The sequence below is a fragment of the Agelaius phoeniceus genome, chromosome 7, assembly GCF_051311805.1.
Source record: "Agelaius phoeniceus isolate bAgePho1 chromosome 7, bAgePho1.hap1, whole genome shotgun sequence".
Taxonomy (NCBI): Eukaryota; Metazoa; Chordata; class Aves; order Passeriformes; family Icteridae; genus Agelaius; species Agelaius phoeniceus.
This window is the reverse complement of record NC_135271.1, coordinates 39,329,745-39,342,610: the sequence shown is the minus strand read 5'-3', so window position 1 is coordinate 39,342,610 and position 12,866 is coordinate 39,329,745. Positions and strand designations below refer to the sequence as shown.

Sequence of the window (12,866 nt, the reverse complement as noted above, 5' to 3'; positions counted from 1 at the left end):
TTCCCTCTGTTTGGGAATGCTGCTGATTTCTCTGGCAGTGCCAGGTGAGCAGAACTCTGAGCCAGTTGGGTGAATACTGAGAGCCCCTCATGGGATGCAGAGTCTCTCTGGGTGGCTGAGTGTTTTGTTTTGCCAAAGCCAGGAGGAAAGGACAGGGCTAGTACTTGTGTTGCAAAATGGTGGCATTTGGCTTCCTGTGCCAGCAGGGATGAGTTTTTCTCTTTGGCTCACTGTCAGCTGGTATTGCCCTACCCCTTCCTACACCCTGTCACCTGCTGGTGCTTCCTTAGGGAGCCAGGGGCTGGTTACCTGCAGAGGCTCTCATCCAAACAAGCATGTTAGCACATGCTGGAATCCTGTTGATGTCAGTGAGACCTGAGCATGTTATTAAAGTTAATCACAGCTCAGGGAGTTTGCTGAAGTGTGGCTGAGATGCAGGCATTGTCTGCCAGATGTGCTTATGGGAGGCTTGGAAGTCTCCCTGGTGTTGTCACATTTACAAGCTCCTGTCATGCTGGATATGTGTAATGCGCTCTCCTGTGGGGGAAAGGGATGTGAAATAGCCAGCCCCTGCCTAAATGTAGCCACATCCATGCTAGAACTGGGCAGCAGTGCTGAAAGCAGGACTGTCAGGGCCATAATAATTTCTGTACCTTCACAACTTTCCTTACTCTTCTTTTGATGGGCAAAATAGGTGTGACCTTTGTTGCTGTTGAACTCTCGCTTATTTTGTGAAAAATTATCACTGTATTTTAATGCTCCTTGTGCTTGGGATTAGTTAATAGGCTTTTTGTCTCATGGACTTGCTTCATACCTTCAACTTAATAGACATAGTATACTGTGTGCAAACAGGATATGGAGCTGAAACCCAGATAGAATATTCATTAAATTTTTCACCTACTGCTTTTTTTAATGGTAGTATGTTTGAGATCAGAGTCTAGCCATAGGTTTATACTAAGATATTGTTGCTTTTTTATCAAGTAGGATACCAAGAGAATATAAGGTTTAATTTTTTTTTTTACAATTTTCTTTTAGTGTGTTGTGATATATGTGTAAGCTTTTCTTTCTGAGAGTGTCTGAAAACATCCTTCCAACTGTGTTTGACATTGCTGCAGAAAAAAATCCCTGTGTTCAAATAGTAATATTTGGGGTTTTTTAGCTAGTGGCTTGCTAGTGAGTAGTTAAATTGATGGTAAAGTATCAGGGCCCTCTAAGTTCATGCTTTCCATCATTTGTGGAAAGCAGACATCCGAAGCTGCAGTGCCTGGAAGTGGATTCCTTTAGAGACTTTCTGGGAGCTCCTGGCTTGATCTACTCCAGCAATTCCACTCTGTGCTATCAAAGCCTGGCATTAGATTTCCCTTAAGTACTTGGATGTTTCTCTTCTTTCCCCACAAAATCACACAGTGCTGGCTCCTAAGCTAGTACTAACTTATGTGGAAAAATATTAACTTTCATGCTTCTCATGTGTGAAATTGAAGAGAAATTAGCAAAGGCATAGCTGGAAGAGGGAAAATTGCTGTAAGTGGGAAAGCAAGCATTCTGTTCATTCTGTTCTGGATAGCTGCTCATTCACAGATCTTTCAGGAAGAATTTTTTTTTTTAATATTGACCACATTGTGGAGTGCCATTCATTTTGGAATATGTTTTAATGTTATAATTAAATGTTGAGAAAGGCTCGAAGTAAATGGAGCACTTGGACAACTTTATTTCTGTAAATAGGGCACTGGTACAGAAGAAGTTCATAATCTCAGGTTACTTCACCATCCTGCCCATATCTTGCCTGCATGCAACATTTGTGCTGTCTGAAGTGTCTGAGGTCACATTCACTGTTGGATCTGCCTTAGAGAATGCCAAAAGCCAAGAGGAGTTCTGCTGTTTCCTGGGAATACAAGTGTCTTGTGCCATTCCTTTCAGGGAGATAGCTCTCAGCATGAGTGGAAGATTAATGTTAGCAGCATGGCTATGATGCTGTGACTGTGGGTGAAGCTGGCTCTGTAGGTGGAGATGATCCCTTCTGGTCACTATTAATTGCTGTTCTCTTAAAAGTCAATTAAACCTTGTGTTTTGTAGTCCATAGACTAAGATAAGCTTCCAGCTATGCCTTGTTCATGCATTATCCACAGTAGTTGCTTAAAAATAATGAAAGCTCGCTTTCTTTTGAGGCTTTGATAGAGCTGCATCTGTCCATAGGTTGCCTTACTCAAATAGGAGTCCCTGAGTTTGATGTGTGGGAGAGGAGAACAACACGAATTCAGCAGCCATGGCTTCAGTCTAAGTGCCAGGAGACCTGTGGTTTGATTGATTTGCTGTTTTGCAGATTGCCTGGGACAGATTTCCTGGTGCTGGTTTCAAAGTATTGACTTCAGACAGCCCCAGGTAGTTCAGTTTAGGAGGAGGTAGAGAACTGGTGCTGGGCACCTGAGCCTCCCACACAACCAGGAAAGAGGGATGCTATAATGTTCCTGGGCTTAGTTAGGGACTGCCTGGGACTAGCTGGAAGATCCCAAACATGAGGATTTGTAAATGCTTCTTTCTTCTTAAAGTTGAGGTGTTGGATTTAAGTCTGCCCATGGGGGCATCTGTCTGCTCAGGATTTACCCTCCCTTTAAAGTAAGCCCTGAGAAGAGGGGAGCGAGAGAAGATGGAAAATAGCATCTTCCATCTTTTGTGTTGTAACAAGAACATGAGGAGCAAAGAGTGTGTTATTTGTGGCCAGGAAGAGGGCAGCCAAGAGGAAGCTTCATTTTGTTGCCTGGCAATTAGCACAGACACTTGAAAAAAGAAAACCTGCCTTCCCATCCTGTTCTTTTTTATCCAATTACTGCAGAATGTAAAATTAATAAATTCTCTTGGGAGGAGAGACCAGATTTGGGTCTTTCTTCTTTGAACTAGCTGTCCTACCTGCTGGGGAAGAGTGAAAGTTGTGAATCTGCTTTCTCTCAGGGTAGAGTTGAATTTAGCATCATCCTTGCTTTGTGTGACTCCTTTACAGTGTGGGCTGGTTGCAAAGGGTGGGTGCTGCTGCTATTTCCATTTGTTCTTCCTCCCATTTTGTATGGTGATCCCAGTGCTGCCTGGATGGGTTACCTGGGCTGAGTCAGGGACTCCCTAAAGCCCGTTTGTGTCTGTGACCTGGATTTGGCTGCAGTGTGGTTCAGCTGGGGAGGGGCAGGACACAGCTGCCAGGGGTGCCTCAGCCTGGCATGTGCCACTCAGCACTGAGTGCACACCAGAAGCTGCAACAGAGCCATTTGTGATAATGGTTAAGGAGAAACCTTTTGTGTAAGTCTAAGCTGGTGGGTTTGGGTTCTTTGGCAGTGGCTGGAGAGATGTCATCCTCTCTCTCCTCCTGGGATTGGGAGTGCCTTTCTGCCTCGGGTGACAGATCATTTTTTCAACCTAGCCACAACTCTGACACAGTTACATCAGGCAGGAAGGACTTCTTGCCACTGGCTGGAACAAAGATGTCACTGGAGACAGAGGATGTGAAGATCTCAGAGTCACTTGCCCCCCAACAAAGCCTCCTGCAGATCTGTTAATGAACATCCCCAAGCATTTCCTGGCAGTTATTCCTAGCACACAGCAGCAGTGTTGGCTGTCAAGGGTGACCTCATTAACATAAGGGTTTGCTCTACTTTCATTTCAGGTCGTCAGAGCTGCTGAAGAAGCTGCTTCCACCCTGGCGAGCTCCATCCACCCCGAGCAGTGCATCAAGGTGCTCTGCCCCATCATTCAGACTGCAGACTATCCAATTAACTTAGCTGCCATCAAAATGCAAACAAAAGTCATCGAGAGGATTTCCAAGGAATCCTTGCACCAGCTCCTACCTGATATCATTCCTGGGTTGTTACAGGTACAAAATCCCATGTCACTGCTCCTGAGCACAAGCCACCATTAATTTGTGACATCTCTGCCTCAAGGGAGGGAGAATGATGGATCCTATGGGGCCAGATTTTGGTAAATTAAGCCCTTTATTTTTGGTAAAATAAAATTTTTACATATGAGTTTTTCATCCTTTTAATGCTAAGGAAAGGAAAACTCAGGTTCTTACGTGGATATTCCACAATTGGATGCCTTTTCCTGACTCCCAAATAAGCCAGTAGCAGCCATGTAATAAATTTGAGGATAGAAGTTAGCCACATTTTACACTGTCTCTGTACATCTTGTAGTCCCCTTTAATTCCCCTTTAGTTCTGCTGAGCTGTTCTGTGCTTTGATGGTGCTTTTCACTTGAATTTGAATGCCAGCAGGCAGGTTGCTCCTTTCCTCTTTTCTCTCTGAAATTAGGACCAAGCTACTGGCTGACTTTTTTCAGCCTCTTTCATAATTCTCTCAGGCTGGGTGGGGAGCTGTGTTTTTGCCAGTGCTAAGGCTTAGTTGTACACTGTGGATTTAGCTTTGAGCACTGGCTGTAGCAGTGTTGTCTTTTGGTCCCCTGCACAAGCAGTTGGCAATGCTGGGATGGGGCTGCAAACAAGAAGAAAATACATGAAGTAGCAGTGAGGGAGGAGAGAAAATATGTGTGTTTACTGGGGAGAGACTGTGACAGGAACAGATCAGGCAGGGTGAAAGGGGGAGATGGGTTTAGGTGGGTAAGACTTCCATGGAGAACTGGGATAAAGAGGACTCCTTATTGTGAGCTTAAAATGTTGGAAGGACAAGAGCAAAGTCTGATATTCCCCTTATGCATCCTGGCATTCTTCCCAACTTTGTAGTGTCAGCTCTTGCAATTCTTAAATCTCAGCTTCTGGGAATTGGACAATTCTGTATTCATCTAAACTTTTGTTGTAAAATGGTTTTAGCCATCATTGTTGGAGACAACAATCCGAACAGTAAAGCTTTGATGCACTGGAAAAATCTGAGAGCAGCATGCCTTTAAAAAGGCAGTTTTATTGGTTCTTTAATTACTTTAAATGGTTCTTGTTTCAGAGCAGAGTTTGAGATATTTCCTTACCTTAGAAACTCAGTGATCAAAGGAATTTACTCCTTACATTTGGGAAGTATTTTGGGATGCTGGCTGAAGGACTGTGTGTGGAGAGAGTCACCTTTGTGCTTGCTTCCAAGCTGCGGGTCCTGGCAGAGTGCTGGGGAGGCAAGGAGTGTCAGCAGCAGTGTGGGCACAAGTGTGCAGCTCAACAGCCTGGAGCAGGCTCTCCATGGACAGAGGGGGACCCCATGGAAGAGCAGGGCTTGGCAGGGCAGAGCTGTGGTGCTTGTCCTGGTCCTGATGAGGAGGCTCAGCCTTTTCTCCACCTTGATGCTCAATAGCTTAGTGTTTCTCTGAGCTCACCAAGGTCTCCTGCTTTCCTAGTTCAGTGCTCTGTGGGATTGCAGACTGTTGTTTTGGGCTGTACTTGGGCCCTGCAGCTGGGACAGCCCCAGCTGTGCTGCATCCCTCCTCTGGCTTTTCTGGCAGAGGTCACCCTGCATCCAGAGGAGCTGGCATCCCACAGGCTGGAGTGATGTCTGCCTTTCTCAGGGGTGGGATGGCTGCTGAGTGATGCTGCCTGAGCTTGGCACTGCTGTCCATAGCTGCTGAGTGTGAGCTGCTGGCTAGTTTGAGCTCTGCCCAAGCTGCCAGAGATCAGCACATGTACAGGGGTCTTTTGTGCATGTTCTTTCCTGTGGTATTTCCTCCTTGATCAGTAAGCAGCCCTCCAGAGTCCTGACTGTTCAGGATAGTTCATCTAGGTTATCTGAACTGGACACAGAAATGTGTGTATCTGATGGAGTCCTGAGCTTGTGTTAGGAAACCATGTGTTGTTATCTAATGCTATAAATAACTAGATATTAATAACTTATAACATGACAGTAATAAGTAATAACAGAAGGAACAGATAGGGTGATTGCATTCTTTTGCTCTTTGAGTATTCAGATTGCAGACTGTTAGGTTAAGCAGAGGTTTTTTTAATTGATCTCTTAGGTCAGCCACATTTGTAAAATGTACATCAGTTCTGTAGTGTATTGCTCAGGAAGGGTGTTGGGGAGTGCTGTTTGTCTTCTGACCTTTTCCTCTCATTTCCAGGGTTATGATAACACGGAGAGCAGTGTCAGGAAAGCCAGTGTATTTTGCCTTGTGGCTATTTATTCAGTAATTGGAGAAGAACTGAAACCTCATCTCGCACAACTCACAGGAAGCAAGGTACAGGAGTAATGTGTCTCTGGTGTTTTGGTACTGCAAGCCATTCTGCTGGCTATTACTAGCAGCAAGACTAGTGGCTTCACTGGAGCTCTGGGTCGGGTTCCCTGAACTCTATTAAATCCTCTCTCACCCTGACAAATGCCACAGGAGCAGCACTGCACCTGCTCAGCACTGTGAGGATTTGAAATCCCACTTAGAAAATCTTAATAGTGTTTGGAGATTGGTTTTGTGATACATTTGCTCTTGTGTAACTGCAGGCTGCCTCTGAGCAGGTCCTTCTCCAGCCACGTTTGTCTTCCTCCTTTGGCATTACATCCAGAGGTGATTGTGGAGTGAGCTGGCTCAGCTGGCTGCTCTGGCTGAAAACCAGATCTGCAATACAAATTAAGTAGCTTTTAGTCTGCTCTGTGGCCACACAGGCATCCTCATGGAGAGAGTGGTGGGAGTGCATGGGGATGGTGGGAGAGCAGGTCGTCTCAGCAGCAAGTTGTGATTAGGGCTGGTAGAAATGCAAGTAAAGCTTCACTCTTAACAGCAGGGCACGTGTGTCCCTTCCATTCTGGGACAACAGCAAGCTCAAATGACCCTTCAAAGGATTTTGTACCCTGGAGTAAGACTAGCTGCAAAACTCAAATTCTGACCTGATGCTGCAAGTGAAACGAAGGCCTTAATTCAACTGTGTCCTTTGGACAAGAATTTTGTGTTGGTGTTTGATTGCATTTCAGAGCTCTCAACTAGCCACCACAAATTTTTTTTTCTGCTGTTTTAAGTCTTCATACCCAAGATTTCTACACAATTTTAAGATGAATTCTGCAGGTTTTGTTTCTGAAACAAATATGTGCACATAAATAGCTACTTACTTCAGAGGACTGCATTCTGTCATTTTGAAGTCATAATTTCTTTCATGGGTAAGGAAGTGTGGTATAGGCCAAAACAATCTGAGACTAAAAACACTTGGATTTTATTTCTGTCTTGTCACTAAAAAAATTACAATTGTGCCTTCAAATTGCTCTGCAAGGAGACAGCTATGTGTGCTGAAGTTTATATTTGGGATGTTAGGAAATCCCCATGTAAAATGTTGTAGAGGCTTTATTATTCCAGTATCCTAGGTGCCACAAACATAGTCCACCACATCACTAACTATAAACATGTAAGTAATTCTTCTGGGTTTATGCAGACTGCCTGCCTGTTTAAAGTTAAATGTTAACATGAGTCATTACAGGATCTAGAGTTTAGGTGGCAAGGAGGAAAAAGAAAACAACTCCATGCAAGGGAAGTATCTAGTCATAACAACTGCAATTGCACTAGATGTACCACATTAGTGAAGATATAATGTCATTGAAAAAGAACATTTTATACAACAGGGAAAGTTCAGGGTGTTTCCTAGGAGGGAGACCCTTGGCTCTTGGATTGCCAGTGTGCCTGCAGCCCTACTGACCTCTGTGGGAATCCTGTTTGACCTGGCCTGGCTGCAGGATTGAGGTCTGTGAACTGATGGCTGCTGAAGTGAAATGCAGGAGGCTTTTCTAAATCCCATTAAGTCTGTCTGTAACTTCAGTGGGACTGGGCATAGCCTCTTGTCTCTGTTCTGAAATATGGTCAGATTTCTTGCTTTTCCTCCAGAGTGCCCAGTGTCAGCTCACCCCAAAATGAGCTCACTATGGAATGCGAGTTTTTACATTGGCAGTCAGCTTTTTCCCCTCTGTTTTTTTCTGGCGTCTTCTCCTGATGTTTCTTTCTTTCTTTCAGATGAAGCTACTAAACTTGTATATAAAGAGGGCACAGACCACCAACAGCAACAGCAGCTCCTCTTCAGATGTTTCAACGCACAGTTAATGGAGATCTGTGGACATATGTGTAGACTTAGAAGCAATCAACGGTGCCTCTCAGAGACCTTTCTGCTACTCTTCACTGGCGCGCTCCATCAGCTTAAGGAGGCCACGCAGATATTTATTGCAATCAGTATTTTAGTCCCTTCAAAGCTTTTATGTAGAATCTTACTGGTATTGAATGTAAAGGAAGCAAGGTCTGTGTCGCAGTCTTTATTAAAAGTGAACATCAGAAAGCCATACTTAAACATATTTGTATAGCCTGCTGAAATCTCAGAAATATGTTTAGGTTAGCATTCTAACACTGAGTCCGAGAACCTGGGCACATGTAAAAGTCAAACAAATCTTGTTGGTAGAGTTCATACCCAGTTTTGGTTTCTCTGTGTTAATTACCTGCTCTCTCCCCTCACCCATTCTGGCTGGGTCCTTCTCTTCTTTCAAGTCTTGTGTTCCTGTTCTGTACTCCCTGTTGCAGCTTGCCTGAATTGCAGGGCCCTCCATGGGGAGATCTTTGCAGGTATGGCTGTGATTCCAGCCTCAGATGCTTTAATACTGAGAGATACCAAGTGAGTAATGAAAGTAGGTTCTTTTTAAACATCTGAGTTTTGTACATAGTTCTGACAGACCCCGGATGGGCTGATCTCTCTGTAACTGCTATCCAGCCAGCTGTGCTGTGCATAACAGCTGGGCTCTTGTTCTTTTCATTGACTTTGTAAATACTTCTCCCCTCTCAACCCATTTGGCTCTTTCATATGTTCAAAAGACTCTCCAGGTTACCTGTTACTCCCCAAAGGGAACCTGAGACCCAGTTCTGGGACTGGTGTGTGCAGATAGGATAGTGGAGTTGGGTGGGTGGGGTTGGGTTAGGCTCTGAGTGTGTCAGTGGGTGGGCAGTGGGAGCTGGCACAGCTGTACTGCAGTGCCAGCTGTTTTCTTTGAAATCTGTAGCATCAAAGGGCTGATCTGCTGCTCTGAGTGACCCACTGATGCTGGATGGCTTTGTCCCCACAGCTCCTTTGCACTTTGGGCAAAATGTTCATCCCAGAGGACAGAAAGGGTGTCTGAATCTGAACAGAAATACCCCATGGAAGCACCTCTGAGCCAGCTGGAACAGTCCTGAATACCCTGCAGTGCTGTTAACTGCCCTTAGAAGCCTCCTTTGTGCCATCTCCATGCACAAAGGAGTGCTCTGCATTTCAGAAGAGTGGGGGTCCCTCACTGGGCACTGCTGGCAGCAGGGTGCTCTGGGTGAGGAGTTTGCAGCCTGATGACACAGACCAGGGCAGAGGCAAACCAGCAGCAATGAGATACCCCACAGCACTGCCCTTCCCTGAACAAAGACCCTTCTTTCTGCACAGGGGGAGCTCCCCCTGGCTCTGCCTGTAACCAGGGAATGCAGGAGGTTCCTAATTAATGTGCTGGGTTTGGCCCTGGGCTGGATCCTGGCTGATGGGCATGCCCACCCCAAACCTGCCATGGATCCCAGCTGGGGTTTTGGGGTTTTCCATGGTGATGCAAAAGGATGATGGACTTGCAGCTTATGGCTGCAGCTGTGGTGATGGATGTGTGTTCCCTGGCTGCTCTCAGTGCCCTGGCATCTCTCCAGCTTCCTCCATCTCCCCTTTAGGGAGCTGAAGGGACACCTTGGGAGCACACTGAGAACATGAGACTCCATTACTGCAGCAGGGGAGGGTAAAGCCCCTTCCATCAATTATCCCTCTGTGTTTCAACCCCATCCCTGAGGAGTTAGGCTGGGAGCTGACACTTGGTGCCAGTTTTTCTCCCAGTTCTCTTCTCAGGAGGGATTGGGGCTGGTGGGGACTGTGTGTCACTGGGCTGCAAAGCTTGTTGGTCCCTTTCCCTGCTCACCTGAGAGCAGGGGAGGTGACCTGCTCTGCTACACACGTGTGAGGCTTTTGCTGGCTGCAGGGCTAATTCCCTCATCTTTCCCAACCAGTAATGCTATAGCAGGAGAAACTATGTGCTTTCCTGGGGTGGGGGATTCCCCCAGGGTCTTTCTGCAGGCTCAGAAAAGCCATCCTCACTAAAGGGGGAGGATTGGCTGCTCCATGGTTCGTGTCTGCCTTTCTGTGGACCATTTCTTTTCCACATCTTTCTGTGTGCTTGTTAGAATGCTCTTTTTTATTTTTTTTGAATGCTTCAAATTTGATTTTAACACAAATTTATTTTTCCTTTTGAGGAAATACTCAGTTGACTTGTTGGCAGCAGTTAAGCTGTCTTGTTTGAATTTTTAGTAGTGGGCTAGGTTTTTTGGGGGGGGTGTTGGTTTTTTGTTTTGTTTTGTTTTTTTTTTTTTAATTGTGCTCTTAACTGCTTAGTATTTATGCTTCTCTTTCTCCCCATCTCAGCTCAGCATCTTCTGTTCCAGTTCTGGGGTTCAGAAGGTCAGCATAGCTGACCAGGTGGTGTTAGTCCCTCCCAGCTGTGATGGAGCTTGGTCTATCATCATTTGCTGTTGGTTGGTTTTGATTTTTTTCCTTTCCATTGAATGGCACACTGTAGCAAATCTCCAGGAATCGAATTCCTTCTGAAATGATTTTATATGCTTTATAAAACCCTGTGGGTATGCACTGAGAGTGAACGCACTGTACGGCCCTGACTCCGCAGTCGGGGTCCGAGCTCGTCCTTGAGCCGGCGCCTGCGGCCAGCCTGTGCTTCCCTGGGGCTGCAGGGGGATCAGGCCTTACTTCCTGAATCAGATTCAGTTCTCTTTGTCAGCAGATGCTCGTTAATGTGCTGCTTGATTTCACTGCGTGAGTGGAGGACTGTCCATCCTTGGGGCACTCTAGGGTGTGTTCTGCCTGTCCACAGTAGGAGCATTCTGCTTGGGTATTTATAAATCATCGCCGACAATGTACATAGTGGGGTTCTTTAGTATGTTGAACATGACCCAGTTTTTATTTTGTGTTTCCTTTGAAGTACTCAAAGGGCTAGCTCTGAATGTCACCTCTCTGATCTCCAGTTTTGACTTCAACAAGCTGTACAATCATCTTGTTTTCTCTTCAGCAAGCATAAAGGTCTCTCTGGCTACAAATCACAGTGTCCACGCACGCTTGCAGAGGAAGGTCTGCATGCTGCAGTGCCTCACTGCTCCGGTGAAGCTTGTGTTCACCTTCTCCTGGCAGTAGCCACCTACTGCAGCTGCCTTTTTTTTTCTTGCTGCCCATTATGCAGGGCTTCAATTTTTCGTACCTTTAAAAAAAAGGAAAAAAGGAAAAAAAAAAAAGAAAAAAAAAAGTGTATTTTCTTTGCCCACCATGCTTTAAAAATCTGAATGGGAGAAAACTCTCAGCAGACAGCAGCTCTTGGCTGCAAAGTTGCCGAAATCTCAGATGTGGATGTTTTTTCTGCCATTGGCTGCACCAGTGCTCCGTGGGCATGGGCAAATCCCGGCTCCATCTGCCCCACAGGTCTACGTACTGTAGTTCTCATGTAGTTCAGAAATACCGAGGCATGTGGCTTTCTTAAGGTACACTATGTGTGCTTGCCTGGATTACAATACAAGACTGTCTTTTTAATTGCTTATTACTAGCTTACCAATAACCTGTATAAGTAATGTAACTTGCATCTTTGTCATCAGAACCTTTTCTCCCCACCCCTTTATTTATCAAGCATAATATTACATATTAAGGGACAGAAAAATAGACCTTTGTAGTACACAGCAGGACGTTGCTAACAATGTTTTAAATGGGAAGTAAAAAACGCTCTGAAAAATGCCAGCCATGAGAAATGACTTTGTTGGCACCGTGTTCATGCGCATGTATTTTTTTTCTATTTTTTCCGCTTTTGTCATGTTACATCCATATCTGTATTTATATCTTATTTGTTTCACTTTTGAGTGTATCATGGCAATTGTACAGATGTTTTTTGTTAACATTTACGTGATAGAATTTGCTAAAAAAAAAAAATTAAAATAAAACCTTTTGAGTTTGCCCTAGAGTAAGTGGAGGTTGGGTTTCTTCTTGGGGGAGAAACATCAAAGTAATTCACTGTCCAACACAGCTCCTTATTGCAACCTGTGCTTGTAGATGATTTGGTCTTATTTGACTCAGTTGTGTTTGAAAGCTGATGGTTGTGCAAAGTCATTTAACTCAGGGAGGAAGGGCTTCAAAGAGACCTGTATTCTGAAGCTTGTTGAGAGAATTACAGAAGTTTTAAAATACATGGCTGTAGAAATTTGGGTGATGAAGCATTTGGGGAAGTGAAGGAATGCTGGGAACTGCACAGGTTTGTGTGCCTGGTACCAAATGACAAAGAACTTGAATTTGAATTGTCTGGGCAGCCTGAGCACTCAAGCACTTGTGTGTTTTCCTGTGGGAATAGTAACTCATCACCATTTAAACACCTGTAGTGAAGCAAGCCCCAGGTCAGCCCAGGGACCCTTCTGCATTGAGATTCAGGGGCTGGGCTGGGAGCAAGGGGCAGTGCTGGCTCTCCCTGCTGCAGATCTTGCCCCTGTAGTGGCAGGGTCTGTTTTGACTCTGCTGTGTGCCAGAACAGTAGGAGGGAAGGTCCATCCTTGCCCAGTGACCCTGGCTTCTCACCAGAGCACTTTCCATGTGGTTATGCAGAGAGAAAATTAGAGGGGCTGAATCCCAGCTAGAACTTAATCTGGCTGTGGCTGCTGCTGTAAAAGACAATAAGCAATTAACAGCCAGAGGGGGAATCCCCATCCTTTATTGCATGCACAGGAAACATAGTGAGGAAGGATGAGGGAAAGGCTGAGGTATGACTGCATGAAGCAGATCCTCCTGAGTGCCATCACAAGGCATGCACAGGACAGTCAGGGAACCAGAGCCAGCCAACATTGGTTTGTGAAAGGCAGGTCCTATCTGACTGACCTGATCTCCTTTTGTGACAGGGTGACCCACT

At 45.3% G+C, this 12,866-nt stretch overlaps 1 protein-coding gene across 1 annotated transcript in view; it reads left to right on the top strand.

The window, feature by feature from the left end:
• CLASP1 (cytoplasmic linker associated protein 1) overlaps nucleotides 1-11,933 on the top strand; it is a 170,847-nt gene extending 158,914 nt beyond the window's left edge. The window contains exons 39-41 of the mRNA XM_077181637.1: nucleotides 3,650-3,856; nucleotides 6,028-6,144; nucleotides 7,894-11,933. Of these exons, the coding sequence (XP_077037752.1) occupies nucleotides 3,650-3,856; nucleotides 6,028-6,144; nucleotides 7,894-7,980 (411 nt within the window). The 3' untranslated portion in view covers nucleotides 7,981-11,933. The remainder of the gene's footprint in view (nucleotides 1-3,649; nucleotides 3,857-6,027; nucleotides 6,145-7,893) is intronic.
• Nucleotides 11,934-12,866: the final 933 nt, after the last annotated feature.